Source organism: Psittacula echo (assembly GCF_963264785.1).
Source record: "Psittacula echo genome assembly, chromosome: 12".
Classification (NCBI taxonomy): Eukaryota; Metazoa; Chordata; class Aves; order Psittaciformes; family Psittacidae; genus Psittacula; species Psittacula echo.
This window is the reverse complement of record NC_137747.1, coordinates 7,530,013-7,557,587: the sequence shown is the minus strand read 5'-3', so window position 1 is coordinate 7,557,587 and position 27,575 is coordinate 7,530,013. Positions and strand designations below refer to the sequence as shown.

General features: G+C 47.0%; 1 protein-coding gene across 1 annotated transcript in view; it reads right to left on the bottom strand.

Moving 5' to 3' along the window:
* The window catches only part of COL9A3 (collagen type IX alpha 3 chain), a gene marked incomplete at its 5' end in the record, with an annotated part of 34,672 nt that extends 7,293 nt beyond the window's left edge, over nt 1–27,379 (bottom strand). The window contains 24 exons of the mRNA XM_080628041.1: nt 2,764–2,835; nt 3,557–3,610; nt 6,183–6,236; nt 6,626–6,679; nt 7,563–7,607; nt 8,179–8,232; nt 8,789–8,842; nt 9,120–9,173; nt 9,570–9,623; nt 10,447–10,500; nt 11,182–11,235; nt 11,737–11,790; nt 12,254–12,307; nt 13,567–13,623; nt 15,220–15,261; nt 15,988–16,041; nt 16,754–16,807; nt 17,322–17,345; nt 17,941–17,976; nt 21,083–21,136; nt 21,227–21,298; nt 21,903–21,938; nt 26,042–26,110; nt 27,314–27,379. Of these exons, the coding sequence (XP_080484167.1) occupies nt 2,764–2,835; nt 3,557–3,610; nt 6,183–6,236; nt 6,626–6,679; nt 7,563–7,607; nt 8,179–8,232; nt 8,789–8,842; nt 9,120–9,173; nt 9,570–9,623; nt 10,447–10,500; nt 11,182–11,235; nt 11,737–11,790; nt 12,254–12,307; nt 13,567–13,623; nt 15,220–15,261; nt 15,988–16,041; nt 16,754–16,807; nt 17,322–17,345; nt 17,941–17,976; nt 21,083–21,136; nt 21,227–21,298; nt 21,903–21,938; nt 26,042–26,110; nt 27,314–27,379 (1,275 nt within the window). The remainder of the gene's footprint in view (nt 1–2,763; nt 2,836–3,556; nt 3,611–6,182; nt 6,237–6,625; nt 6,680–7,562; nt 7,608–8,178; nt 8,233–8,788; nt 8,843–9,119; nt 9,174–9,569; nt 9,624–10,446; nt 10,501–11,181; nt 11,236–11,736; nt 11,791–12,253; nt 12,308–13,566; nt 13,624–15,219; nt 15,262–15,987; nt 16,042–16,753; nt 16,808–17,321; nt 17,346–17,940; nt 17,977–21,082; nt 21,137–21,226; nt 21,299–21,902; nt 21,939–26,041; nt 26,111–27,313) is intronic.
* Nucleotides 27,380–27,575: the final 196 nt, after the last annotated feature.

The window sequence follows — 27,575 nt, the reverse complement described above, 5'->3', positions numbered from 1 at the left end:
TTTTACCAGTCAAACAGGATTTCTATGGCACATTCATCAATCTGGCATCTGCGAAATGGTCTTTTTTAATAACTAGATCTGGAGATGGCTCAGCAGAACAAAAGCTTCAAGGAAGAGAAATGTATCTAACCAGGGCATGTCATTTTGCTCAAGTCAAGCTAAATAAGTTAAAAAGGGGCATTTCTATTAAAGAAAAAAATTATCCTCAGCCAAGCAGACAATGGAATGTGGAAATGCACAAATGGCCACAGCTATTTATAAGCCCCATTGTATGTTTGCTGATGGCAAAGGAGATAGATTCTTTTCTGAACATTAGCATCTGGAGTTGTACCTCCGCCTTCACAGAGTCTCAAGGCTCCATGGAAGTTTATGGCAATAAAACACAGCTCAGTCACCAAAGGCCATGTCCTGCCAGGAGCTGCCTTCAAGAAAAGCTCAGACTCAGACTGTACTGTGATTCCTAACAGCAGGAATAGGTGACAGGACTTTAGGACCATTGGCTGCCCTCACACTGGTAGCACCCCTTCAGTTAAACACAACCAACATTCTTGGACAAGCATCTCACGATGCCATGATGGAGCTGGGACATTGTCCCAGTGGCTGCCAGCATCCAGAGTCCTCAGGAATCTGATCACAATAAAAATCCTTAGGAAAAACATTTGCTTATTGCTACCTCAGTCAGCAATAACCACCAAACCCCTGCCCAATATCCCACTCCAACAAGATGGATTATACATCATCTCAATGCTGGTTTATACCTTAATGCACTAAACCTCTTGTGTTTTTCATGCCAGCAAACACACTTACTGACAAACTGGTTTATATTCCTGACCACAGCCAGTCCAAGGACAGTGAAAACCAGATCAGACCCTGTTCACTCAGGCCTGCAGGAGTAGCTTTTTCTCCTAAATAAGAAAGGCACAATTGATTCCAGGGTGGGCTGTTCTGATTGTATCAATCCTGTGTTGGCAGCTCTCTATATACACACCAGGGCCAGTGGGCTGGGGCGGCTGTAAAGCAGACCCAGGGCAGCATCTGCTGTGCTTCTTGTCTGTTCCCAGCAGCCTCCATCACCCCCAGCAGCAAACACTTATTGTTTAAGGCATAAAGACACAGTGTGAGGGTTTAGGGTCTTTCCCAGCCCAAATCTTGCGCCCATTGATATGTGAAAGTCCATGGTGCTGACTGCTGGCACTGCCTGCATGGAGGAGGACTGTGGGCACACATGGCTGTCATCAATACCAGTGGATAGGGTGGGCAGATGGATGTTATTCCAAGCACCAGTTCTGTATGTGGAGGGGGAAATTCTCCTGTTACAGCATGCTTTCTGGGGTTTTTCCTATTAACAAGCTGGGGTCTTAAGAAACAATCAACAATTACATCTTAGAGTAACTAAAGTTGACTTCAGAGCCAGAAATCATAGAATCATAGAATGGTTTGGGTTGAAGGGACCTTAAAGCTCATCCAGTTCCAACCCCTGCCACGGGCAGGGACCCCTTCCACTCGAGCAGCTTGCTCCAAGCCCCTGTGTCCAACCTGGCCTTGAACACTGCCAGGGATGGGGCAGCCACAGCTTCTCTGGGCACCCTGTGCCAGCGCCTCAGCACCCTCACAGGGAACAGCTTCTGCCTAAGAGCTCATCTCAGTCTCCCCTCTGGCAGGTTAAAGCCATTCCCCTTGGCCTGTCCCTACAGTCCCTTGTCCCAAGCCCCTCTCCAGGTTTCCTGCAGCCCCTTTAGGCACTGGAGCTGCTCTAAGGTCTCCCCTTCAGGAGCCTTCTCTTCTCCAAGCTGACCCAGCCCAGCGCTCTCAGCCTGGCTCCAGAGCAGAGCTGCTCCTATATAAAACATGGACTTTTTGAGTATGTTTTCCTTTAAGCATAACATTTTCCCTCCCTCTCGGAGCTGCTCCCTGGATGCTGGGCTGCTCTGTGCAGGGGCCTCTTCCCCTCTGAACATACATTTCTGATGGCAGCAAAGCCCTGCCTGCAGTCAGAGCCCCGCAGCTCCACAATAACCCTCCTGTCTCACACTTCCAGGCTCACACTCCCTTCCAAGAGGCCTTTGTAAACCTGCCCGGAGCTGTCACAGAAGGGCCATTGTGAAAGCCCCGTGGCTGCGACTGCTTACACAGAAACTTCACCTTAAAGCTGGAGTCGAGGAAAGGCGAACACAGGGCTCCCGTTCCCCTGCAAGCCCCCAACACACAGGGCTCGCTTTGCCCTGCTGGCTTCTTTAAAATGAGAATGAATTCATTTCAATAGTCACATTTATTGGGGTGTGGGGCTCAGGTGTGCTGCTGGTGAGAAAGCAACCCACTGAGCAAAGTGTTATTTTAAGATGCAGAAAGCCTGATCGAGGATCTGAGCAATGCAAATGCATCCATCAGCTCTCCCGTGCTCATGGGGAGCAAGGCTCTGGTGAGATCAGCACACAGAGCAGGGCAAACACCAACAGCTATCACCCATTCTGGCTAGGACAGGATCCCAAAGCCTCTTCTAAACAATCCATCCTGCCTAAAAATAGTGGGAGCTCCTGAACTGAAACAGAAACAAGGAACAGAAGAGACAGGATGCACACATCCTGCTACCTGCTGTAGGGTCTATAGCAACCACAGAGGATAGAGCGGGACACCCAATGGACCCACCTTCTATCAGGCCTGCTTGTGTTTGCTGGGGTGCCATCGGCTACATTGTGTTTGGAGCCCCATTAATGCTCCGATTTCACCTCTCCCAAGCAGGAATTACAGATGTCTTCTCCTTACCCTGTCACCTAACTCTCCACGAATTCCAGTCGGACCGGGCAGGCCAGGTTCACCACTGGCACCTTTGGGACCCTGTTAGGGAAACAAAAACCAAGCTACAGCTTAAGAGTGTCAGGAAACCCCCAAAGCTCACCAGTGCCCATAACATGTTCAAGGTCACTCATCTCAGATCTCTTCTCTTGTATTCCCCCATCCATCCATTCCACCTAGGGACCCCTTGCTGACTGCCGGCACCACTTGTGTTGGTTGGTACAGCCCATTCCAGCTTCCGCTCATCACCGAGGTGAGCCACCCTGGCAAAGTGCTCCAGGCTTTGCCTGCCCTAGGTCCCTCACTGGTAAAACCCCATCTGCGACTCCTGATCAAGCGATGCTCCCAGCACCACACACTGGTTTCCATCCAGTTTCATTGGGGAATGGTTGTGAACGCTCCCTTGGAGATGGAAGGGAGGAATATGGGAGTCTCCAGTGCAGCAGAAGGGAAGAGGAGTTCACTGAGGACATATAGGCTGGAAGCATTTCAATTGAGGAGGAATTAAGTTGTCTTTACAAAGGTCAAACTTAAAACCTTTTGCCAACAGCTACTACATATAAATAGCTCCAGCAGGCAGCTTATCTGGCCTTGTGCTCTTCCTATTGCACTGTGTTAATAGAGGTGTCAGACTGATGCTGGCAAACAGAAGAAGGTTTCTTCCTATCGCTTGTTGCCATCATGCATTTGTCCTGCCAGAGGTGTGCAGAGAAATGGCCTGTCAAACCCAATGTACATTCAATTACCCTTGTGAGCGACTGACCTGGAAACCTCTGACACCGGGGGCTCCCACCGGGCCCTGCAGACCAAGTGGTCCCTGGAAAGAGAAAGATAAGCTTTGCTAAGGAAGTAATATAGGGTCAGGTAAGTCACTTGTGTAACTAATATGGGTTCTAACAGAGAACTGCTCTTGTACTGCAGCAGACTTTGCCCAGTGCCATTGCTGATGAACCTGATGAGCCACTGTAAAGGTACCTGATGTTTACTGAGCTCTGTTAATATTAACAGAAATGCTCCTATATTCATGCTCAAGAACATGCCACACTCATGAGTGGTACAGATCAATGACAGCAGAACGTGGTAGCATGAGAGAGCACAGACGATGTACATCAAAGGGGATCTGCTGTCCCAATATTATGCTTTTAATTAATCCAGTTCTGTGAGAAACTACTGTAAAACACGTGCTACAGGCACTTGGAAATGAAAAATGGTAACTGCATCCACTTGCTTAGACACACTTGGTAGCAGCAATACAGAAACAGGCAATATCTTACGCTGTCAGCGCAGGTGATTTAAGAGCCTGGCTCACCAGCCAGAACATGAATGTTACCATTAGGAGTCTCTATTGCTTTCTACAGAAAAAAACCCACATACCCAATTAAGATCTTGGGTGAAAAAACCCCTAATTTAGACATCTAAATCCCATTTGCAAAGTGGTTTCTAGAAACAGGTGCCTTTGGCAAGCATCTGCCACAAGGTGGGACTTGAGCTTCGTCTCCTTTCACATCCGCATCTGCTGAGTGTGGTGTTAATGGACACAAATGAACTTCAAACTGGCCGTCCCAGGCAGAGGATCAGTCAGCAGGGACTGTCCCACATATCCAAGAAACCTGCTGGATTGTGATGGGTATGTGTTAAAATGGCATCTGTGGTTTTCCCTTAAGTATATTTTTCCTCATTGTTAGCCCCTACAAACTCTCCCTGGTATCTGAACCTAAGTTTTCCTGGCCATCACAAAGAGGAAACCCTCGTGTGATACATGATGGAAGGAGCCAATCTGCTGAAAGAAAGCCGCATCGTCTTCAAAAGGCCACAGAACTGCTCAGGTACTTTTGTTCTGGTTCCACTTCTGTTTTCTGCCTGTAATTCAGTGATGAACTTGTGAGAGTTAGAAATACAGGCAGGAAAAATTACATTGAACTGCATCAGAACTGACTCTGCTGGTGCCTTTAGAAGTGGTGGGACCTGAAAGAACCAACAGCCTCTGAATGGGAAGAAACCCCCGGTGCACTACGCTAAATGAAGGCAAACTGTTCAGAGCCAAACAGCCTTAACACTGGACAAACCCTGCGACTCTCAGAACAGCCCAGGCTTCACCGTATTTCATATAAATTATGACTCTAATGCAAATCAGAAGTTAGAAACCCAGGTTAGAAGCAAACACGGGTTCAGCTGTGATTGCACCCACATCAGAAGTCCACCCCAATGCAATTAGCTGGACTGCATTTGATTTTTGGCCATAATACTGTGATGCCTTTCACAGGGTCAGCTATTTTGATGAAGAACTGCAGACATAAAGGCAAACATCAATAACTTAGTTCATTTCTAAGACTGATTTCCCTCTCCTTGGAAGTTTAAAGAGCAGCTGCTCGCAAACAATAAATCATCACACAGTTCAGTTTGGTCCAAGCGGCACATACAAGAAACCACGTCAGCGGGCTTCTGGGTTTCAAAATGAGATTAAAAGGGAGGAAAAAAGCAAAGAAAAAAGGCCAACAAACCCGCTGGAAGGTCAGGTCCAACCACAACAGCAGCACTAGATGGGGGGGGTGACAAATAAAAGGTACCCTGGCATTTTGAATAGTAGAATCAGGCTTTTATCATCCTGGTATCATTTATTGGCATCTCTGCTATTGAGCAGGGACACAACAGGTAGCCATGCAGTTACTTGCAGGTTTGCATCACAACTCCAGTTTATTTCTCAGGCTCTGAGGTGGTGCAGGGAACACAATGAGAGCAGGAACAAGATGTTCCACTGAAGACCTCAGTGGTTTCTAATCCAGAAGTTTCAAAAAGCCATCATTTTAGAGCAAAAGTGAGAAGTACCAGGGCTGCTTATGGGGGGTCGCTTCCTAGGGGCTCATATCAACCAGATACACTTCTCAAGCCTGTCATTCACCATGATGACGTGCAGGCTTTCCAGTCCTGTTGCTTGTACAGCTTTGGGTTTTGCAGTGAATCTCTACTGCTCCAAGGGAAGTGATACAGGAAGGGGAAGGATTTCATGTTCCATGTGCTGGTGCAATGCACGTTGCAATGGCATGCCAGGAGGTTTGCTTCATTAATGACTCACATTCAATGTTATTATTACTGTCTAAAGAGCAATGCTGACTGTCCAGTCTCTCCCGTCTGCCTGTAGCAGCTCCACAAACCTCTTGGACAACTGCAGCTTCTATTGACAAACTAAAGGGGAAGAATCACTTTGCATCTGCACAGAGCTGTCAGTGAGAGCAAGATCTGATCCTCTTTTGGAGGAGTAATTCCTCGGCTGCCAAACCTCCCTAGGGACAATACTAACAGAGAATGGGGTCTTTTTCTTTAGCTAGTCATCCCCATGCACTTATCTCTCTTCTGGTATCTACCTGATCTACAGGCAGTGCTGTACTTACAGTTGCTCCTCGGGGGCCCGGCAGACCTCTCTCACCAGGAATACCAACATCGCCCTGGCAATAACACCAAAGTCAGCTGTGCCATTTAGGAGCCATGAATCCACCTTCCCAACCCACTGCAGAGCCAGAATGCATTCCCAGATCCCAGGTTACTTCAACCCCAACCTTCCTGCCCTGCTGGCCCATCCACTAGGTCACACCGCCTGCCTTGGTGGCCTTTGCTACAGCACCATATCTGTGCATGGAGGTGTCCACCCATCCAACTTGCAGCCCTGGGTAGCTCCACATAAGCATGAGGCTCATCACCATGGTTTGCATGTGTCGCAGGCAGCACAGCACCTATTGCATTACTGAAAGCTTTGTCTGTGCAGGGAAGCAGCACATGAGCTCCGGCTTTGCAGTTTGGTTTGCTCATGGTAAGTGTGAAAGATGGGGATACGTACAGGGATGCCTGGCTCTCCAGAGGGACCTGCCTCTCCCATCTCTCCAGGACTGCCCTGCAGTGTAGGAAGCAAATACTCAGTTAGGGCGTAAGTTCAGAGAGTTATTTCTATCCTAATGCAGAGCAACAAATGGAGGGAGTTAAAACCTGGATTGGGGAATAAAAACAGCTTTAAGCTTTGACAGTTTCAAACCCAAGACGACAAAATCTCACCAACAGGCATTTAAAGAACTGAGCATCCTGTCCTGTGGCCAGGGCCTAGGAAGGGCTCATTCAGACTGAAGTGGCCCAGTGATACAGGGATGCTCTTTGGGAGGCATGCTCAGGGTAACCCCACATCATTCATTCCTTAATGCAAGGAGAAACTCCTCCTTTCAGAGTACTCTCATGGATGAGGATTAGGAAGAATAATGATGCAGATGGAGAAATTCAGAGAACAAGGGGCAGGGGGACATTACAAAAGACACTTTCCAGAACAGCTTTGTGCTGGACTGCTTTGGTCTGACACTTCCTTTTGTCTCACAGGTAGATACCAATCTAAAGCTCTGTGGAAGCCTTCCTCCTGAGGTAGGGGGCAAGTCTCTAAGAGGCAAGATGAGGCATTCCTGTTCCTGCTTGCAGACACTCAGCCTTCTGATTCCCAAAGATGAAGCCTTGACAAAAGGGTGAACGCTTCCTTCTGAGGGTTACTAAACCACTGATGACTTTCCTGTGTACCTGCTATGTCTTTGCTGAACCAGGTGCTGTCTCGGCAAGAGCAGGGACATCTTATTACCTAATGCCTGATCCTCACTGTCAAGGCAGCTCAGCACATCATCACCTGCGGGTAAGTCCTCTCAGGGCCTACCTGTGAGCACCAATCCCCCCGAGCTGAAAAGCCTCTCAGTGACAAGTGTAGTAGCTTCCCCATCAGATCCCATCATCAGAGATTCACTTACTGGTTCACCCTTGGAGCCTTTAATACCTGCTCTTCCAGGCAGTCCCTGAAAGGGGCAAAAAAATCAATGTCAGTAGAAATACAAGTTATTAAATTTGTTATTCTGGCCTGATCTGACACACAAGGAGCAGCATTTGCTTGAAGCAAGGGAGGATTTACTCTTCCTTGACTTTCACCATGAAAATAATGGCTTTAATTTCTCTCTTGTTCACTGCCCTCGCAGCTCTACGTGCACTAATCCTTGACAGCTCGACATACACTAATCCTTGACAGGGCAAAGAGGAGGAATATACAAACAGAGCAAGAGCAGCAACATTCTGGAGAGCAAAAACCTCTCTCCAGGGGTGTTCGGAATGTTCTCCAAGACAGGAAGAAAAGGAGAAAGGAATAATTTACCTTTATTTAGATAGGTGGAAGTCTGAAGAGAGGAAACACTTCGCCAATGAACAAGCAAAAGCCAGGGACAGAGCTGAGGATAAGTGTCCCAGATCTTACCTCGCTGCATAAAGAATGCAGTCACTGGGATGTGAAAGAGAAAACTCCTCTCAAATTTGAGTTTAGAGAGAACCAGAGCAGCCAAAGGCCCCCAAGGGGACGGGTCCTGCTGCCATACTCACAGGAAGTCCATTTGGCCCCTTCTCTCCAGGAGCACCCATGCGAGCTGCATCACCCTGTGGATATAGAGAGGTTAGAGGGACACCTGGTACCAGAAAATGGTCTGACCCAGGTAGGAGACACATTCCCAAACAGTCCTATCCCTCCCCATATGTGCAGGACCAAGAGCACGCTGTGTCTACAGGAGGTGGGCACCCAATGGGACACAGAATGCAGCACATGGTCTATGTTCCCATGGGATCACTGTTCAAAATCCAGTGCTGTATCTGCCAGCACTTTGCCTACAGGCAATTGAAACAAACAGATGCCTCCGTCAACAGCTCGGAAAAGGCATCTCTGAAGGCCTAAAGTCAGCCAGTAGGAACCACTAAGTACAGGGATACAGCTGAGCTTAGATCATCCCTGCGTAGCCCATAGGCGCATCTTCTCTCTTTAGAGAATATCCTTGGGATTAATTAATAGAAGCAACTTCTCTCTTCTTCACTAGTTACACTAATGGTAAACTCTGTAAAAGCCAAAGCTTCCCAGCCACGTTCTTGACAACACCAGGAGCTTTGCAACACACATGGGATGGAAATCTGCCGTGCAGTGGTTAAGTAGGACTTTACAAACCTTCTCACCATCGAGTCCAGGAGCCCCATCCCGTCCATCCTTGCCAGGCATGCCCTGCAACCACACACAGCACAGGTTAAGGTTATAAGGAGATTGTGGTTTGCAAAACACATTCACATCAAAGAACCTTTTGGTAATGGGTCCAGCTCCAGTTGTACTGGGAGACTTTACATTAACAGCAGTACAACTGGGGTTACACTGAAGGTTACAGAGACCCAGAGAGCAGAAGTTTGATAGCAAAGACTAAGATGCAAGTTCTTTGCCATCATGCTTTATTTCATCATAGCCAGCAGGACACTAGTGAGACTTGTAACCTGTTTAACTGACTTACAGGCTCTCCTATGAGTCCACGAGCCCCTGGGTTTCCTTTTGGTCCAGGTCTACCCTAGAAATCAACAACAAATCCTGTGTTATCTATGACATAACCCTGCAGAACAATCAGTCCACAAAGGTAATACTCAGGCTCTGTAGGGACATTCATTGGCTCCTATCCTGCTCAGGTAGGCACAGCTGTTCTTTTAGGGCACAGCAGAAAACTGGCCCAATGCTGGCCGTAACTCTTGATCATTTCAAGAGATGGAGATGTAAGATCTGACCCCTGTGCTCTAGGCTGTAAGCTGCACTTGGGCATCTTCAGTAAGACTCAAACATCTCATTTTTGAGAGGAATACTTTCATCCCTTTCAAATCAAGGTGGGGACAATCCATAATAAACCCCTGAAACAGACACCTTTGAATGTCACATCCCAAATCTGAGCAGACGGGTGTTTTGCTGCACTTACAGTGTCTCCTTTGGGCCCCCTGAATCCTTGAGGTCCTTTGTTTCCTTGCTCTCCCTGTGACAGAGAAGGAAAAGCCATTAAAAGCACCTTCACCACACAGTGACAAGGACTAATGTTTCAAGGGTGTAACTGATGAAGGGTTTTGTGCTGTCTCCTGGTGTTAGCAGAGCAGGGAGCATTCACATTCCCTTAGGAGCTCGGCTGTGCGTCCTCAGTCACACTCTGCAATGATGAATTGCAGCAGGGACCTTGCCAACAATCCCTCGGGGCAGAGACCATCATTTAATGAAGTGATTTCTTTAACCAGAAGCAGAGGGAGAGAAAAGCTGTAATGTTTTCTGTCTGGGTCCCGCGTGGCGTAACGGAACATTGGCTGGACAGCGAGCACCTCATGTTATTTTAGTCCAGGTTAATACCTTCTATAGTTGCAAAGACCTAGGAGGGGTCCCCAGAGGGGATGTGGTGCATCTTTAATACACAATTGTTTCTGCTTGTAGCTGTGGACACTTGGGAATAGGCCAGGCTCAAAGGATGTAAGCTCAGGACAGCGCTTACTGATTCCTCCTCAAAACTCTCCTTCCCACGAACAATACAGATGCCCTTCTCAAGCTGCTGATGCTCAGGGAAAAGCAGTAAGGAATGGAGAGCTATGGAAATGCGGTGAACTTGTTCTGGCACAGGGCACAACTGAGGGAAAGACATCATCATATCTAGTTCAGGTGAAATAACATTGCTCTAACTGGAGGGAAAAGGCAAAGGGGATGATCTGATGGAGGTGAGCGCACTCCTGTTCATTGGCAGCAAAGAGTTTAGTGCAGGAGGGAGAAACTTGAGGCTTAGTTGTGCAAAGCAGTGTCATAATGATGCAGATACATACAGCTTTCCCTGGAGGTCCTGGGATTCCAGGTGGCCCTCGGAAACCAATGTCACCCTGCAAAGAATAATACATCACTGTAATGCTGCGGTAGGCAAAGGGGGCAGTGACGGTATCCCTACCTCATACTGCAATCTAAGAGAACACGAAAGCCCTGGAAAGACACCCCATTCCTGCAAGTGATCCCCATCTGAACCAGCAGGTTTTCACTCTGGATCTCTGTGACACACTGATACAATTCATGGCCTTGTTATCTCGATAACACGACTTTATCCAACAAAAAGCCATTCTAGACTGATGGTCAAGGGACCCTGGCAAAAGTCCAAAGCCACAATGAGCTAAAGAGTGACCCTGTTCTCACCAAGGAGCCTTTGCATGTCTGAAAACCTTTGTCCATCAGTGATTCTTTGCTTTTCTAAAGAGACAGAACAGAAAGTGAAACGTGCACAAAACGCTCCTCAGGTTTCTACAAGGTTATTCAGCACTGTCAGTCTCGCAGGGGCAGAGCTTTGTCCTTCTGGTCTGGATGCTTAAATCAGGCTGGGCCTGATCCTGTCAACCCCTCAGGTACGAAGGCTCCTCCTGCCTTTGGAAGGAGGTTGTGCTGGGGGGTGCAGGAAAGAGCCAGCACTTTACAAGCTCCCCAGTGGTAAAGACAAATAGAACTTGGACCTCGCATGAGATAAATTGGTGGCAGAAGGAGGGAATAAAATCAAATCAGACGGTGTTTTTGCTTACTCTGTCGCCAGCCGGACCCATCGGACCAGGGAGGCCTCTTAGTCCTCTTGGGCCCTAATTAAGGAAACAAATCAGTTAAAACCCCATCACTGTTAAAACATAAACCAGCAGAACAGCATCGAGGTAACAACTCATCAACACAGAAAGCATTAAGAAATAGCAAGAAGGAGCAGAAAGCTCAGCCTTCTGATGCACAGACATTTTCCTCTATGGTGACAACTCTGAGCAAGCAACACTGTGCTGACACCCCAATGCAGACACATGTTCTGATACAGGCGTCCTGGCCTGTCAAGCTAGCACAGAGCTCAGCTTTCAGATCCACCCAAAAGGTGCCCAGCGCTCTACTGGATCAGCCATCACTTGGATGTCTCAACCAAGGTGCGGAACCAAAAGCAAGACCTGAATTAAAGCTTGGTGAAAGCAGCCCCATTTGTTTTATCGCCAGCATTTGTTCTATGGAGGCAAGAGCCGTTTGTGTAACACAAGGTGATTGATGGCACCATTGAGTTTCACAGTATGAAGGTCAATGGAATGGGTCTGAAGAGCAGTTGTTACCTGCAGGCCAACGCTGCCGGGGATGCCAGGAGGACCCGGAGGGCCAGGACTGCCCTAGGGGAGAAAGATCAATCAGACAAGAGGTGAGCCAGCATGAACCTGACAGCACAAAGCCAGGGAGCTTCCCATCTCCTTTCTCCTTGAGCTCCCTCCCACCCAGATTTGTGCTTCAGGATCTGCATCTCTATTACAGGCAATTTCTTCTCCATGCAAGAGCACTCAGGAATTTACCTGAGTGATTAATGCACAGCTTTTTTCTGAGCTGACATCCCCGCATGTGAAACAATAGGTGATAACTTCTCAAACTGAGCTGAGCATTATGATTATTGGGAAGACAGGTTTCCTTGAACTACTACCGCACGGTCACACATGCAGAGCAATGGAAGCCAGTGCGCTTCAGTCATAGCAACTCCTTGTTGTTCAGCCAATTGCCTCATTTCTCCCTGTCTTGAAGAAATCACTGATGATGCTTTTAAAGAGAAAACCCCTCCCCTGTACCCTTTCAGTTGAAGTTTACCTTCTCTCCTTCTTTTCCTATTTCACCAGGTTCTCCTTTGTGACCAGTGTGTCCCTAGAAATGAGAGCTCTGCTTATTCACATTCCAGTACAGGATTGTTTCAAAGTGTAAAGGTAGCTGCGAGACCTAAACCCACACAAACAACCTACTGGGAAAAGAACCTATACCTGTGCTGTAACCATGTGAATGGAGGTCAACCCTGGGGCTAGTTGGCCCTGCACCATCCCTGTGCTTGGTATCACTGTGTCAGAATTGGTCCAGTTTCAGGAAATGCCCAGATTTAGTTGTCAAGGGTGACTTGTGGCTACAGGTCTCTGGATTTCAATGGTGGGTCAGGGACCAGAACTTGGTTCCCATCGCTTCTGAAAACGGGGTCAAAACGCTTCTGAAAACCCCATTCTGCACCTTTAACCTCCCCGTTCGTTTAAATCGCCTTTAATGTCTGCAGCATCAAGCTTGCAAAGGAATCCATATCCCACTGAAACCTTTGCCATAAACTCAGACTCAAGTTTGCTTCCTGGCTCCCTTTCTACAATTGTGGGAGAGATCCAGACCAATTTCAACCACGCAAAAGGTCCTGGGCATCATTTGCATCATAATTGGAAACCCACACAGGTTCTTCCCATTTCCTAAGCTATGAATTTTGACTAGTTCTACCCTAAACATCGTGTATTTTGAACAACATTTATGACTCAGCTCAGAGACCAAACAGACCTGCACTCAATTCATGTGAGTCATAGTGGGGATGGAGAGGGAGATGTTTAACTGCTGAGTGAGGTTTCCTGATGGCTGCAACTTAGGATTTATATACCAGAATGAAACAACATAGTCAGGAAGCTGGCTGGTGCTATAAAATGACAGTGAAATTGTATTTAATCATGTAAGTGAGGTCTTGCTTGGCTTCGCTCGCCCTATGCAAAGGGTTGAATTTAATTTGTAGGAATAAGCAGCCATAGTTAAATCTTCCATCTAACAAAGGCTGCAAGGGATGGAGCCACGAAACAACGCGCCTGTAAGTGCAAGCACTCGAAGGATGTAAAGCCTCTTGCTGAAGTTGAAGGGAGAGCACTCACACTTCACAGGATTGACTTCAGCTATTGCTACAAGGGTGGGAACAGCATGCAAAGAGAGCAGGATCGCATCCTTCATCCTCCTCTTGTCTCATACTTGGCTGCTTTAGGGATTTTCTGTTTCAACAGCGTAAACGCGCAGCTGGTTTGGAGGTGTGGAGCTATACATTGTGCATAAAACTGTTTAATCCCAGGGGTTCATAGTGTGCTTATTCTTGTATCTGCAGGTGGTGCTTTCCTTACCTTGAACCCTGGCATTCCTGGGGGACCTGGAGGACCCGGTGGGCACAGAGCTGGGCACTGCAAGGAAGGGAAACACTCTGGTTTGTCAAACGCAAACAGCACAGCCAGGGAAGCTGGTTTATTACAAGGGAGAGGTGGAGAAGTCATGCGGGTTTTGGCTGCAAATCCACTAAATCTTAGGGATTCATAGCATCATGCATTGATCGTAGGCATTTCCCTATGGCAAAGGGTCCTAAACAGGTCCTCAGGCCTCCAGTAACCCATAAAATAGTGATTTATGAATGGTTTGCTTCACTTTGAGCACAGACTGTGAGAAATTGTGAAGGCTGACAATTGTTCACAGGCCAAAATGCTGAAGAATCACAGTTCCCCAGTGAAGCTGAATTGGTATCTTGTAAATCATTAGGAACATATTTTATCCTGGGTATTAATTCACCCCTATTGATTTCCTTTGCACTACTCACCTAACTGAAACAAGAGCAAGCATTAGAGCATATTGGAAGGGGACCTATAAGAAAATGACCCCAATACCTATAAGCTGGCACCTGCAGATGTCCAAGGGTGGTTGGGAACTCAAGTTTGACTTTCTGGTTTGGGAACAAGTCAGAACATGCATGGGAATTTAATGGGGCTCAAAAGCCATACTCTAAAAGCGTTATCAAAAGGGAATGAGATTTTCTCCTGCAGCTTTTCTTTCATTTCTTTTTCTTTCTTTTAATAAATCTCAGGTAACACCTCTGCAGCAGAAATTGAATTTTCTAGTATATTCCACAGAGTAACTTATATTAAACCTGTAGAAACAGCATCATTTTCTATTACCTTCCACGTAACTTGCCATAAGGCAGCCCAAACTGAGCTTTTTTGGGGCACAGCAATTAGAAACCCAAAGATGCTGTCATAACAGCAGCCGTGAAATGTGGAAATGTCACTGCCATCGTGCATGGACTTTACAGGCTTCTGATTCCCCTGGAAGACAGGAATCAGGACTCTCTTGTAAGGAAGGATGTCTAAACAGAGCGTATGCCCAGAGGAACCCGGTGCCACCATCCATGGAAATAAACAGCGCTACACGCACAACCTTTTCTCTTGTAAAGCAGGATTAGAGGCAGAGGCATGAGAAGCTGTTGTCATTTACCAAATGCTAAGGTTGTTTTCCAAGTGAAGGATGTGTGCAAAGCCTGCATGTTGAAAAACAAACTGGAAAGCAAAGATAAGGGAAAAATCAAACCCAGGGCATCTACCTCCTGAAAAGACCATTTCAGCCTTGTAAACGTGCACAAACAAGGATTATGCATTCTGCAGTAAGGCAGTTCAGACCCACATCTGCAGGTCTGAATGGTGCATGTGAAAGGGTCACCCACGTATGCTAATGAAAAGTCACAGCAAGGATTTAGATTGGATATAAGGAAGAAGTTCTTTACTGTGAGGGTGGTGAGGCACTGGAATGGGTTGCCCAGGGAGGTTGTGAATGCTCCATCCCTGGCAGTGTTCAAGGCCAGGTTGGATGAGGCCTTGGGTGGCATGGTTTAGTGTGGGGTGTCCCTGCCCATGGCAGGGGGGTTGGAACTGGATGATCTCAAGGTCCTTTCCAACCCAAACTATTCTGTGATTGTATGATTAAACCAAAAGCATATTTCCATAAAGAAAACCTACCTGAAGGTCCCCACCGCCATCAGGAATTGCGCCTGGAAGACCCTGCAGTCAAGCAATGTGGTCTTTTAAATACATCATGACAAATACCAGGAGGAAACACAATCTGTAGGAAATGCACTTTACAGACCCAGCTCAGCTGGATCAGCACAAGGCAGACACCCAGCCCCACAGCTTAAAACACAGGCCCTGAACCTAAAGCAGTCCTCAAAACAGACATGTCAGGGGTGCAATCACCCTCTGGAGGTGCACAGCTGAGCTTCAGGAAGAGCTTTGAGCCTTATGGGATGAAGGCAGCAACTCGAGAAGAGCATCTGTGCACAGCCTCCTCCTGACCTGGGGAAAACTCCTTGGGAAAGACCTCCCGATCCCACTATTCAGTCCTCCAGAGACACCCCAGCAAACCCAAACCAGAGACTTGCTGGTTTCAAGCCCCACTTTCTGGCCCTACAAGGACACATCATGATCCAAACAACCATATAAACCCTACTGGAGAGAACAGGAAGCCCACCCTGCAATCCCTTTATGCCACAAAGCCTGGATGTCATTGGATTCCTCCATCCAACTAAGAACCAGGAGATCATCCACACATTAAAGGCCAGCCAGTGAAAAGTCACTGCTCTCCTTGGGGTCCAGTGTTTATGGCCCGCTGAAGCTTAGTAGGGAAAGGGAGCGCTCATGGCAACCGCAGCAAATAAAACGTGCCTGTTCTGGCAGCAAGAGGAAAACGCTGGATGCTTCCTGGGAATTTTCACACATTTATTTACTTACGGGAGGTCCGGGTGGTCCGGGAGGCCCTGGGAATCCCGGCAGACCAAAAGGTCCCTAAAAAGAGTGGAAATAGTCAGAATTCCACTTCTCAACCATTTCAGTGAAAACACAAAGGGAGAGGAAGGGCGGCTACCAAATACCACTGCAGATTTGTGAATGTGGGACAAGCCCCTAATGGGACTAAACTGTACCTTTCTTTCTGCAGAGGGTTCTATGATTGCAAAGAGAACAGCAGATGCATATGGAAGTATAGCAGTTAGGACAGAAGAACATAGCCCTGTGCCTACATTCCTATTTCCACTGGCTCTGTACCTCTCCAATGGAGCTGTGGGCACCCAAAAATGATGCTACGCTTCTGCATAACAGGCTCCCCCAGATCAGACCCATTCTGTGCAGCAGCTCCTTTTGAGGATGCTGAAAGTACAGGCCAGCTGGTAACTAATCTCTGTTGTTGTGACATTGGCTGCTTTTTTGTCTCTATTCATAGCTGGCAAAGGAAGATGTGGCTGCAAGCAGTTGCACATCTCTGGCATTGTACTGGTTGGTTGAAGTGACCCTACATAACCTGATACAAGGAATAGTGTTGCCCATGGGCATTCATAGAGCTTATAGCTTCTTGTGCATCACACTTCCACAATGGTGTAAGAGACCAGAAATGGGGGTTGGAACTGGATGACCTTAAGGTCCTTTCTAACCCTAACTATTCTATGGTTCTATGGCTGTGGCATGTTCAGTAAATGGGGATCAAATGGCAGGAGAAACTCACAGGAGGACCCCGAAATCCATTTCCACCTGGGAGCCCACTGGGTCCTGGAGGCCCCTGTAGGACAGAGAGAAGAGCTTTTACACCCACGGAGACCTCGCATAGCTGCCAAAGCCTAGGAGCAACGAAACATCCTGGCTGTACTGCCTGTCTAATCCCCCCTGAGGAGCTCAGTTCTGCACCCAGACAATCAGTTTACCAATGCCCATCTCTTTGTGCTCCACGTCTTCCCACAGAGCATACTGTTATCATCACTGCATGCTGCCAGCATCTGCATCCTCTCTAACACAGGGCAGGTCTGAAATGCTCCAAGAACCCACTAAACAAAAGCTGCCCCAGAATTGGGTGCTCCCAGTGATTACAAAGCTGCTGTGTCTTGAATTCACATCAGTGTCAGCCTCTTTGGGGGTGGGATAAGCACAAAAACCCCATCAGGCTGCCAGCCTGCAGGACTCCACATCCCTCTGCATGGCACAGGAGAGGGACACAAGGCCTGGAATGGGTTTATAACACCCGGGGTACCCCATAAGGATAGTATAATAATCTAAAACTCTCTATCTTCATTACTTACTGGAGGTCCTGGTAGTCCTTTGCCCTGGAAACAACATTTAAACCAGTAAGATCACTTAGAAACTGAACATACAGGAAGAAAAGCAAACATCAGAAAATGCTGCTTCATTCTTTTAAGTTTCCTTAGCACTCCCCCATGCCCAATTATTGTAATTTGCAATCAGAGCAAAGCTGGAGTCTTGATGAATCCTTCTGTTGCCTCTAGTAATTTATACTCCCTTAACATCACTGTTACCTATGAGACATCTCAAACTAAAGCCACATACGATGATGTGATAGTGGGACACAGCTATGAAGACAACATTATAGTTCATCTACTTTTCCTTTCTTTTTTCTCATTTTTAATAGATATTATTCAATGTCTAATAATTTTGATAGCATTTGATATGCGAGCCTTTATTCCAAGGCTCGCTCGCTTTATAACATCTCAGAGACTAAACCCAGGTCCTGTGTTACCAGAACAGGCCATACACTCAGATTTAAACACTTCAAACAATGGTTTCACTCATTCAGGCTTTGATCCCTTTGTTTAGGATACAAAGCTTCTCATCTGCTCCTGGTGATGGGTTTGGCATAATATCACACACCATTTTACATAGGCAGTTGTAGCAGTTACTTACAGCAGGTCCAGGTGGCCCAGAAGGTCCCAATGCACCCTACAGGAATAAACCAGAGTGAAAACCAGCAGGGATAAACCAGAGACCTCAGTATGGGTGGACATCAAGGCCTGCCCCCCTTGACACCAATCTCTGCTTGGGAACTGCAGCAGTGTCTTACAGAAAGAGCGCACAACTGGAGATGCTCAGCTGAATTCACAAACAGGACAGAAAGTTATGGATAATGATTCCTGATGGAGCTGGAAAACATCCCAAAACAGTGCTGCTTGTTGTGATCCCAGGGAAGACGCTGGCCCTTTCCTCATGTTCTGCGTACCAAATTGGATTAGAAACATTTCCCCTTGTTATGCTTAAGGAGAAAGATACTGAGGACCCAAGGCCTCATTAGGAGCAGTCTTGGGAGAAGAAAGCTGTGATCCAATAAAATCAACTCAGCCGCAAATGTCAGCTCCTTCATTCCTTGCTGCAGGTTACTCTGCTTTGCTTCCACTCCTTTTCATCTTTAGGCTCAGCTCCTTACAACTACTGATGGCTGTAAGGGACAAGCTGGGATTTCCTCTTGCAAAGCAAACATTGAATTCCTGACCCCTACTGACTTACACCCTAATCCTGCCCGCACTGAAACCAGCTGCACAGCCCCTTTCTGCTTTGGCCAACATGCCAAAGGGTCAACACCCAAAGTGCCAAGGGTTGGCACTTTACTCTCCTTAAGTTTGCTCTCTTTGTGTGTCTAAGGTGCGGCACTGAATGTCTCTGGCATGGTAAAAGATCATCAAGTCTCTGAGCAAGCTGATGTGATTCCATTAAGTTCAGAGGAGAAACTCTGATTTACACCTTGATCTTAATAACAGTGTCTGACTCAATCCATCCTCCTGGTAACAATGTTCTTTCTTTTTTGATTAGAAAACAATCTCACCGTAATTTCTCACTTTAAGGTAATGTACTCTATGAATACACAACCATGGAGCACAGGAAATACTTGATTAATCTGACAGTCATAAATAAATGTGAATAATGATGTTTTCCTCATTGTTCATATAGTGTAAAGCACTAAACCTCAAACCTTCGAACACATTCTAATGAAGGACACTCAGTAGCACTGAGGTCAGAACCTAACTTGCTCCTGGCTAAAAATAAAGGATAGATCCAATTGGAAAAACAAGTAGGCTCGATCTAATCACTCGGGAAGCAGAACCATGAGAAAAGCCAATGGATGATGGTAGCAGGAGGAGATATATAAGATAAACCCCATTTTTTACGCTGCCTTCCAGTACTCTGTCCCTGGTCACACGTGAATCACTGTTAGACCGATAAAGCATAGCATATAGAGGAAATGTTTAGCAATAATATAGTTAAAACCTGTCTTCCATGAGCCCACTTCCATACGCCGAACACCTTCGCTCTCAGACGCTCCAGATAAATATGCTTATTTAGAAAGAAGTCATAGTGTTAAGCATGAATTCATTCCCACAACAGTAGGTAGACACCAGCTTATTTCAGTGATTCCTGGGAGACAGAAATATGTTCTAAAAGCTGGGGAGAAGAAAGCAAGTTGGGATAACAATGGTGCCCTTTCAGAGTGCTAAAGCTTTTAGAGGTTTTTCCTTGTCTCCAGGCTTTTATTAGACCAATTAAAACAATTTTCCAGATGGATCACTGACCTTGAAAAGCTCCCATAAATGACAACAGGTCCCAGGTTCGCCCCATGCTGGCAAATTGAGTTAGGAGACACAGGAAAACATGTCAAATCAGAGCATGTAAAGGTAACCGTGCTTGTGTGCTGCTACTGAACAGCTGAAGAGGAAGTTCTTGTGCCCAGAAATTATCTGCTCAATTACCCTGCAAACTAGGAGCTTGTGTGCTAAAGTGGGCATGGGCAAACACTACCAGTGAGCATAAAGCAGAGGCACAAAACTGCTCACAGTCTTCTGCGTGTGGTCCTGAGCTTTTCTGGTTTAGAAATCAGGGATCAGTTCCCAGGAGGTGCCGGGTTCCTGTCACAGACTGTCACAGTCATCAGGAGTTTGCAGTCCTGGATCTTTAGGGAGAAAGACGGGCACAAGGAGATGAGTTTAGTGCAGTGCTGATGGATGGAGGCTTGGAGTTGTGACCAAGATGCTGGGTCCTGCCACTGAGCTTTCCCCATGGCCAAGCAAGCTTTGCCTTGCACATGGGAAAGGTAGAAGAACGTAACAAAGATACATGGCTTTATCACTCATTCCTTTAACTAAACGAGACAACTCACAGAGTTTTGAGCTTTGGGTAACTCCTTGGAGCAGCAAATGGATTATTTGAGATATACTGAACGTGTAAGAAAGTCCAGTTTTTAACCTCTGCATGCTGTGATGTGTGTTCATCCCATCACTGCAGCCTTGAGCTCAAGAGACCACTGAACCAGCTGTGGATACAAGCCTTATCTTCCAACATCAGGAGGCAGGAAAACAGCTATGCTGGATAAGAATCTGTGCTGAATGGCTCACTAATGTTTAGTTCTTAACGTCACAAGGAGGCCTTTACAGCCCCATGATGATCTGGAGGACATCTGTAACATCTCAGGCAGTCATCTCTCTATCCCTGTGGTGCCTCTTAGCAGAGCTGCAATATGCAGGAAGCAAGAAAAAAACCTCTTATGTCTTGCTATGCTGGTTGGGGAAGTTTATGCCAAAGCAACTAATAATGCCAACCATATGGACAAGCCCCAGAATTAGCAAAAGGCAAAAGCTTAAACAGTTAATACACAGCAGCAGTAATTACAAACATAACAGAACTACGTACTCAGGCTGCAAATAAAGGCCAAAATAGCTTCACTTTGATAAACTTCATCATTAAGCCTAATGACTGCTTCAAGGAACTTTTTAGATACTCAAAATACCAGCAGAGCTGTTCTGCACTGGTACTCCCACCACTGAGGCTACCCAGGCCCATTCAAAGCCACATTAAAGAAAGATGGATTTCATGCCCTGCCTAATGAAAAGCCATCTGGGGCTTCATTTCAAGGGCCCAAGTATTCTGCAAGGGTTTCTGGATAAATAAAGCCTTGTAATCAACACTTGAATGTCACCAATTGACAAAGGGATGAGAAATCATCAACGCAATCAATGATAACGTTCATTTAAAGGGACTTAGGCTCTAATGTGGTACTCACACGGTCTCCTGGAGGCCCATTTGGGCCAGGTGGGCCATCATTTCCTGTTAAACCCTGAAACAGCATAAAGAAAGTCCATGAGGCACTTTGGGAAAACACCTATGCTTGTGTGAGATATTTAAGGGAAGATGACAAAATACTCACATCCACCCCAGGAAGGCCAGGCAATCCGGCTTCACCAGCTGCTCCAGGCTTCCCTGGTGCACCTTTTGGCCCCTAAATCAGATGCAGATGTGATTATGAAGCTTATTTTTAACACAGTAACAAGAGGAATGTGGTGTGTGTTGATACAGGCTACAACATGGAAGTTCATTTGTTGATGTTCATCCCAAGCCATGCAACATTGGAAGAATTCCTGCAGAGAGATGAAACTTGCCATGAATCCAAACTCTTGATTTGGATTTGGGGTTTTGGCTCAGCTCCACATACTCAAAAGCTGTTCCTAGTAAAGGGGTAGAAAGGGATGGGGCAAGTGGCTCAAAGCAAAGGGCTGTGCCACACGGTACAATGCTGAGCAGCCCTTAGCAAACTGAGGAATTGAAGCAGACTCAGACCAATGCCAAAGTCAACCGCACATATGCGGCTCGGTGCCAGTTTTGTTGCACTGGTGACAGATGAGCTCTATTTCATGGATATCCTCTGCTAGCAAAGAAGCAGGAGGACGTGTTTGAACCCAGGACCAGCGCTGAGCATCTCCACTCCTGTGCATCCCTTAAGGAAATTCTGCTGCTGATCAAGAGGAAGATGAGCCAGTCTCAGCTCTTGCACTGTGTCCCTTTCCAAAGGATAAGCAAATCAGTGTCAGCCACAGAATACTTACTGGTGGGCCTGGCAAGCCAGGAGGGCCCGGCTCCCCCTAAATGAAAGAGGAAAGACATCAGTGTTAGTGCTGAACCTCCTTCTGTTGTCTTTTTGCCACAATGGTGTTTCCAGCTGTCACAGTACCCAAGCTCCCCTTCATGCCCACTCCAAGATTCACCATGCTCAGTCTTACGAAGCTGATGCTCTAGATCCTACCACTCCCTAAAGCAGGATGAACTTTAGGGGTTGAAAGTAGATGATCTTGAAGGTCCCTTCCAACCCAAACCATACTACAGTTCTACAAACTTCCATATCCACGGTAGTAGATCTGGTGAAACGCACACCCTCAGCCTCCCAGAAAGAACCACTGCTTCCAAACGGCGCCCAGCACCTCCAACTTGTCCCAGGTATTTGCACTTGGGATCATCTGCAAGCAGGGCAGAGAGGACGCTTGGTACCTAGCAAGGCTTTCAAACATCTTCCTGAGGAAACAGGGGGATATAATGATAAGCGTCAGGTATCCAGGACACAGCATGAAACTGTGGCACTATCAGGAGGAGTTCGCGACTATCAGAAAGTGAAGAAGCTTGGTTTCCCATCTCATCCTGCAGGCCCAGTTCCCAACATCTGGATGGTTCCCTCCCTCCCAGGCTTCAGGAGAAGTGCACTAAACATTGCAAGAGGCTCAGGTATAGCGGGTGAGCAGAGGGGAAGAGGCACATGGATACCCTGGAAGAAGAAAATCTATATGGAAAAAGGGTTTATTAACAGCAATAACACCCTCCCCACCTTGGGGCTGATAATTAAGAGTCAGAAGGCAGTCAGCAAAGTTGTGGAATTTATAGCTTGTTTCTATATTTACTGTGTCAGCAACTGTGAAGTCTGTGGGCAAAGCTCTCAAGACTGGCTGCTTTGATTCGCTCAGGCGAGGATTTATGTGCTGCGCTGGGGACTGATCAACACAGACCAGAGGGTCATTGAACAGAGGGATCTTTATGCTCTGTCTTGCTGAAGCAACTCCTTTGCCCACAGATTTTTCCATAAATAGTTATCATTATCGTAGGTGGAGAAGGTCCCCTGCCAAGGAAATGAAAGGAGCAGTCCTTTTGCAAGGAAGGGTTTGAAAAGGCAGCTAGAAATGGCAGCAGAGGTGGTTTACTCCCTCCTCCATCACCTGAGATTGCCAGCCCCTTGCATGTTTTCTTGCCTATGTGATGGCAATCTAAGCAGCAAGGTCACAGCATCAGCAAAGGCTGTTTGGGACCATCTTAAACCTTGACCCAGCCATCGTGGACCCCTGCGGGACTCTGTGGGAGCACCAGAACTTCAGTCAGCTGAATCAAAAGCCTAATCAGTGTTCATATCCCTAATGCCAGATCACTGGGAATTAGAGGCAAAGGCTGTCAGCAAGAGGAAACGCTCTCCTGGTGCTAGGCGGGAGGGAAGGAGGGTTACTCTTTCTTAGCAAGTCAAGGCAGGAGACAGAGAGGAGGGGATTAGAAACACAACTTGATTTTGGCAAAGGGACAATTGCTCATTAGCAATTTGGGGAATTACATCCCCAGAAATCATTCACAGGGACTCGTAGCCAATTCTTTCGCTCACAACACGCCGCTTCTATTCTTGGGAGGGAGAGATGCTGCTTGTTAGCAAGGATGAAACGTGAAGCGTGTTAAAGGCTGTAATTATGAAGTATTTCAGAGGGACTTCACGTTGCAAACTCCACTTCTGTGCCTGTAGGAAGGCAAGGATAAAAGCAGGAGCTTCTAGAAATTGTGCTTATGGGGTTCATCCAGGGTTTGTTTAGAGGTAGCCTGAATAACTCAGCTGGGTATTATGCACTGCTCACTGCTTGCAGCCGATGGTAGGAGACTGTTGAACACCTCAGCAACACTCATCCAACTCGGATACCATTCAGCAGCTCTTCCCACACAGCATTCATCCAAAGCCATCTGTGGAGATGATCCAGCTGGTGGCTCACAGAGTTCCGGGAACGTGCATAGATACAGCCCAGAAAAGTTCTGATTGTGCTTCGGAAAAAGTCTCATCATCAAAGAAATAATGGGTTTCATTCTTTGCACTGGTGGAATTGATGTTCCCACTCGGGCTCCACATGATCCTCTCCATGCAGCACTATGACAATGCAGAGCAGTGCTGGATTTTCTATGCCATAATTTTGGAGGGTATTGCAAAGCTATGACTATGCTCAACACCAGCCACAGCCCTGCATCTCTTCTACACAGGCCTCAGTATCCTATTGAGTAGCAGGAACCATCCCGGAGCCTGTCCCTGACCGGCTGGGATGAACACATGATGCTCCCATGAACAGGGCGCCTGAGCACCTACATCCATAGGAGGGATGTAGATCAGGACTGTTCAAATGAGACACTGCTCCTGCACAGCCAACACTCCAAGCTCAAGCTGGGATTGCAAAGACTCTGCACCTTAAGTACTTTACTCAGCCATTTGATGTATTAGGACTAAAGATCTCCATGTTAATCAGCTGTTGCTATTTGGTCATTTCCCACAGGGAGCTTCCAAAGCTTTTGGCAGAGGATAAAAGGGAGCAGGTTCACGTGGCTAACATCTCTCCAGGATCCTGTTTCCAAAAGCAATCAGGAGTGACGCTGGTGCTGGTCCAGAATTAAGGTGTAAAAGATCCTGTAGAAAGCGGGAACCGAACAACAGAATCACAGGGATCTGTTTCTTTCCCACTGCCTATAGGCAGAAGTTGGTTACGACTTGACCTCTGAAGGGCCTGATCCCTCCTAAATCCTTTTTCACTCTGTAACCACAGCCAGCCTTGCCCAGAGCCCACCGGCCATGCTGACTCCAGAGACTCACTGTTCCCAACACAAACACGCATCCTCTGCCCTCTTCCAGGGCGTCCCTTAAGCCTTTTATCACACCATGAAAAACAGCGCAGAGAAACCATCGAGGACCAGCTCTGAACATTCCATGCTACAAAACCAGAGTGTGATTTTCATAGAAGAGCCTGTTGGTCAAAAGGACACTGCACAGGGACCAGCTGCAATCAATGAGGTTCTCTCTTCAGCCCTGCTCACAGAGCCACTGTGAAAGCTCCCCGCTGCAGACAGAAGAGCTCCTTGTTCACCGTATGCCAGGGAACTCATACATCTTTCTTTACCTTCTTCTCCAAAAGAAAATGACCTGCATGGAATGAACAGATTTTCCTCAAGGCTGCTTAAAAGCCCAATTCCAATAACCTTCCTTCAGACGAGCTTTAAGAAATCCTGCCCTATTCCATAGGCAGCTCAGAGACACAAGCAGTACTCAAACTGAGTATCGAAGCAGGAATCTGGCCTTCTGCATTTAACATGGTCCTGTTGAAGGTCCGTCAGATACACTTTTTATCCACTGCCAGCTCCAGGACACAATTCAGTCCTTATCCAACAGATGCGCAGAAGAAAAATCTTTCATTTCTATGGAAACAACAATTACATGTAATAGGACAAGCTTTTCTCTGCCAGCAAGTGCTGTGGTTTGCAGCCTTCTACCTCTGCAGGAGGTGGATGAATAAGGAACTGCTGCTGAAATAAAGGTTGCCTGTTTCAGATGCCTTTGGTGCCACTACAGGCAACCTACATCTAGCAACACACGAGCCAGATTCTGACCTCACACATGCCAATGTAAACCAGGGATAACCGTACTGACAATGCTGAAGTAAAACAAATGTAAGTAAGAGCAGTGTCCAGCACTGCAAATTTGGGTTTCTTGGAGCTTCTAAGAAACGTGGGTGCTCTGAAGTGTCACATAAGCCTCTCCCTGAGCTACAGAACAGGCAATGACTCCAACATCATACCCATGCACTCAAACTTACCTATTACATTCCCCTTCCTCCCTAGATACCAATAGAACAATATCCCACTTTACAAGCAGGGTCACAAAAACCTGCACATACATTAGCTTTGCCCTGAAGTTTCTCTTGAGATAGGGGATTGATCCTGCAAAGAACCTGATGCCACCCAGCACCTCCACCCGCTGTGCTGACTCTTGCGAGCAAGCTGCTTCTCCAGGTCCTTTCACCTCCATAGGATAACCCAAAGGCTGGGGCTCTGGGGAACAAGAGCAGCTTCTCTGCTCAGCTGGCTCTGCCTCTGCTCCACCCCTTCCCTCCCTCTGCCATACGTCACTCACATCTATGCCATCCTTCCCAGATGGTCCAGGAGGTCCTCGTGGTCCAGGAGGGCCTTGTGGTCCTACTCTCTGAAAGGATGGGGGGGGAAGAGAGGGAGAAGAGGTTATATTCACATCAGAAATGAGCTAAATCAGAAAGAAACGGCTAAACCCTACAGCTGAACCCTAAGCCTGAACTAACCCTGCATCCCTCAGGGCTCCCTCACAGAGTGGACTCGGAGGAGCAAGGCTCTTTGGAAAACTCCTTTGACTGAGGACATCCTTAGAGCTCCCAGTTTGTTTAACAGGTAGCTTATACTGGGAATCAAAGCTGGTTGCTGGGTGACAAATGGATTTGGTTGTATAGGAAATTCTCACTGCCTACAAGCACAGCTCAGTTGGGGCAGGGGAGGAAATGCAAAGCCCACGGAAAATAGGTGCAAATGAATGGCACTAAAAATTAAGTAATAGTCCCAGCCTTATGGGGTGATGGAAGAGCGGGGCAGACACTGCTGGAAACAGGGAAAAGGGAAATTCTCCTCTGGAGCATGATGCCATTTGAAAATCTGGGATTTTGGAGGAGGTCTGAGGTGCGGGGAAGGAAAAAAAGATCCAATCAATGACTTCTATATGGAGAGGGCTCCAGAGAGCAACTTGCTGTAGCTTCAGCGAACAAAGGTTTCATTGTAGAAGCAGCTCTGAATTCCCAAGCCAGACTGCAAAAATTCCTCACTAACACAATGAAAAACCTCACTGAGGAGTTACTACCCCAGGCAATAATATCAATAACATGCAGGGGAGTTTAATACAAATCTGCAGTGACCAAGGGTTAGATATGCTATTTTATAAGGGTAAAATTTGGAAGTTAATTGAGGGAAGGAGGAAAGAGTTCTGATTCAGATGAAGACCCAGATCAGATCAGTCTCACTGGCAATCTATACTTCACTGTAAAAGAAAACTGTTCCTCTTACACTAACAGGTCTCCCCTTTCCCGAGTCTTTCTCTCTTGTAACTAAAGTCCTGAATGGGAAGACAATACTTACACAAAGTATAAAGCAGCACTTTCTACACAAGGATACGATCTGAAAGCCTTTACTATGCAGGCACAAACCCAGATGTGCTTGCCAGGCACTGTGTAACAGCACAAGCAACACACATTTCTAATGAACTTCAGACTCTAACAGCCTGCAAACTGCCACATTTCACCCTGCAGGTATAACACACACACATCACGTTATCTTTTACCCTTATAGACCTTTTTCTGGGGCATAGCACACCAACGAGGCTTCTTACCTGAGCTGCTGTTGTGGCTAATAGCTGACAGAGGAAGAGAAGCCCAAAAGCAGAGAATCCAGCCATGGTGCCCAGGCTCTGCCTCCCTTCCTTCCTCCTGGGCAGCTAAACCCTTTCTCCTCCAGGGTCCAGCAGATCCCTCCTGCTAGGTCTCAGCTTACACACAGAGACTCCTCTCCTCCAGATAAACTTGCGGCTCCAGCCTGAGGGGCAGAGCTCAGGAGCACAGGCAAGAGGGGCTGAGCTTGGAGGAGGGAAAGAG